Genomic DNA, 3432 nt, shown 5'->3' on the forward strand with positions numbered 1-3432 from the left:
ATACCTCTTTTCTTATCATAACTTCATCACTATCCTCTCTTCTCTCTATCAATTATATTTTTTATTGTTTATCAATTTAATTAGTTTCCATAGATGGAACTTGAACATGTAATACCTACCTCTTCATTGTTGCATCTACTCTTCAATAATGGTTCTTCTCTTATTCTTCCACTCATGGTCATCATGATCATGATCATGATCATCACAATCATAATAATTATTTCCTTTGGATCCCTTTTCAAAATAGTTACCAAGAAAAAAAACAAGAATAACATCTTTTGCAATTGTGAAACTTGCCAAGCCTATCTCACTTCAAGCTGGTCCAAAGATTTTGAAAATCTTTGTGATTGGCACTCTCATCTTCTCAAGAACTCACCAACAAGAACCATCCACATACATGTTCTTAGGAACACCATAACCGCGAATTCGGACAACGTTGAGTACATGCTCAAGACAAGGTTTGAGAATTACCCTAAAGGGAAAGCCTTCTCAATGATCTTGGGTGATTTCTTAGGTAAAGGAATCTTCAATGTTGATGGTGAATTATGGAGGTTCCAAAAGAAGATGGCAAGCATGGAGCTCAACAAAGTTTCCATAAAATCCTTTGCCTTTGAGATTGTCAACTACGAAATCCAACAAAGACTTGTCCCTCTTTTATCATCGTCAAGAAAATACCAAGTCGATTTGCAAGATGTATTTAGAAGATTCTCTTTCGACAGCATATGTAGATTCTCATTCGGGTTAGACCCTAAATGTTTAGAACAGTCTTTACCTATGTCTAATTTCGCCTTGTCCTTTGACAAGGCGTCTAGGCTGTCGGCCGAGAGGGCGATGGCCGTGTCGCCTTTCATATGGAAGGTGAAGAGACTCTTCAACATAGGAAGTGAGAGGGAGCTAAGAGAATCTCTTGGAGTGATAAACATGTTGGCAAAAGAGGTCATAAATCAAAGAAGGAAAATGGGGTTTTCCGAACACAAGGATTTGTTGTCAAGATTCATGAGCAATGTTGAAGATGAGACATGTTTGAGAGACATTGTAATAAGTTTCTTATTGGCTGGTCGTGACACCGTGGCTTCTGCCCTCACAAGCTTCTTTTGGTTGCTTGCAAAACACCCTCAAGTGGAGTTAGAGATTCTCCTTGAAGCAGATAAGGTACACCTTCCAACACAACTTCTTTATTTTATTTTATTTTGATTTAATTAAGGATATACATATATTCATCAAATTAATTATTGTTAGGGTTTATATATGATCATTATATTAAGGCCATATATATTTGGTTTAGAATTAAAAAAATTATAGAATTTTCACTTAATTTTCAGTTCCAAACCAAACATATACCCTAGCCAAAAAGGTACGGACAATTATTTGGATGAATAAGGAATAATATAATTAGAAAATGGAGGTTTCATTAAAAAGGAAAATTTTTAAGTTCATGTATTAAGCTTGTAGGTTTTATTTTTGTCAATTTCTTAATAAATATACTTAGGACATTAATTCATAGAAAAATATTTTTTAATATTTTAAACAACTTTCAACTATGAATATGTCCAATTAAATAATAATAATTAATTTATAAAATTTAATTTTGATTCACTGTATCACAGTAGTTTTGCATGTGCATTCAATTACGTAACGTCACATCAGTAAAAACAACTATTTTTTACATTGATCGCGTAAATGATCATCCAAAAGAACAGATGTGATCGCAAGATTGTGTAAAACGCTTTACACTGTGACTGTGAGTGTATCAAAATTAAACCCTAATTTATATGTGTGGGTAACTAATTAAGAATTACATATACAATAATTAATAAGGTAATTGGAGCAAACAAGGAGCTTAGAAGCTTTGAACAGCTTCGGAAATTGCACTATTTGCAAGCAGCAGTGTATGAGAGTATGAGATTGTATCCACCAGTTCAATTTGATTCCAAATTTTGTGTAGAAGATGATGTGTTACCTGATGGGACAAAAGTCAAGAGTGGAACTAGGGTTACCTACCATCCCTATGCAATGGGAAGATTGGAAGAGTTATGGGGCCAAGATTGCATGGAGTTTAGGCCTCAAAGGTGGTTAAAGGGTGGTGTTTTCCACCATGAGAATCAATTCAAGTACCCGGTTTTCCAAGCTGGATTAAGGGTTTGTATGGGAAAAGAAATGGCCCTAATGGAGATTAAGTGTGTGACACTCCCTTTGATTAGAAGGTTTCATTTCCAATTGGTTCCACCTGTTCTTCATCATGCTACCCCAATGTTCTCTCCTGGCCTCACTGCCACTTTTAGATGTGGCCTTCCGGTAATTGTCAATCAAAGAAAAAACCAATCTTCTTAGTCACTCATTTTTTATGGTATATAGTTTAGGAAAATTTTCAAGTGTACCGTTGTACCGGTGTATCAGTGATTTTTAACCGTTAATCTTAATTATAAAAAATATATATAATATATATAATTAAGATCAACGATTAAAAATTACTGAAACACCGGTACAACAGCATACTTAAAAATTTTCCTATAGTTTAGAGTAAAGATTATTGCACACAATTCAATGGTAATATGAAAAATTACTTTCAATTATTTCTATACTTTATTTGAAATGTTGGTACAGTCTAATTTGAACGACAAAATGTTTTTTTATAATTCAAAAATTTTTAATCGGTTTTCAACTATTCAAGTAATTAGTTTAAACTATCTTTGTAAATGATGATTTGCTGATGTGTCAAGGACTATTTAGTCCAATAACAAAGATCGTTTAGACTAATTACCTACATGATTGAAAATCGATTAAAAAATTTTAAGTTATAGATGAACTAGTGTTTTGTCTTTTGAATAAATAATCGGACATTTACTCAATATTTTTCACAAGCATACAATAATTTTTCAGTAAAAAAATAAATTTATTTCATGTGTAATAAATGATATGTGAGTCTATTAGATATTTCACACATCATATACTATATAAGTACACAAATACAAAAGTGAATTATGAAGCACATGAACATATATATACCTAGCTGCTCCATTTAGGGTATGGTTTGAAGAATATAGAGGATTTTTTTTTTTTAGCAAATTATAGAAGATTTGATTATGATATATGATGATGATGGTGGTGGTAATTGAAGAGGAGATGTAACTATAATTATAATGGAGTACGGGAATCCATTGCACCACAACATATTATTATTATTATTGATGGTGTCGGTGGATTCTTTTTTACTTCATTTTGGGGTGCAAAAGTGGCAACTTTATTGTTTGGATTTGTATTGTTTAATATTCAAGGCATTGTATGTACTTTCATAGTTGGTAGTGTAAGATTTTATAAAGTGTAAGTACATATAATTCAATAATAATGATGCTACTAAAATAGTAGTGTATACTACTATATATATCTTAATTAATTAATTAATTAATTTATTGAATTAGAAGTGTAAAGAAA

The 3432-nt window shown here is 31.9% G+C and overlaps 1 protein-coding gene across 1 annotated transcript; it reads left to right on the plus strand.

Moving 5' to 3' along the window:
* On the plus strand, positions 7–3095 carry LOC107628619 (cytochrome P450 94C1). Its single transcript, XM_016331247.2, has 2 exons — positions 7–1152; positions 1819–3095. The coding sequence occupies exons 1-2, from the start codon at positions 94–96 to the stop codon at positions 2329–2331; spliced, it is 1572 nt and encodes a 523-aa protein (XP_016186733.2). The 5' UTR covers positions 7–93; the 3' UTR covers positions 2332–3095.

Source organism: Arachis ipaensis, chromosome B02 (genome assembly GCF_000816755.2).
Source record: "Arachis ipaensis cultivar K30076 chromosome B02, Araip1.1, whole genome shotgun sequence".
Lineage (NCBI taxonomy): Eukaryota > Viridiplantae > Streptophyta > Magnoliopsida > Fabales > Fabaceae > Arachis > Arachis ipaensis.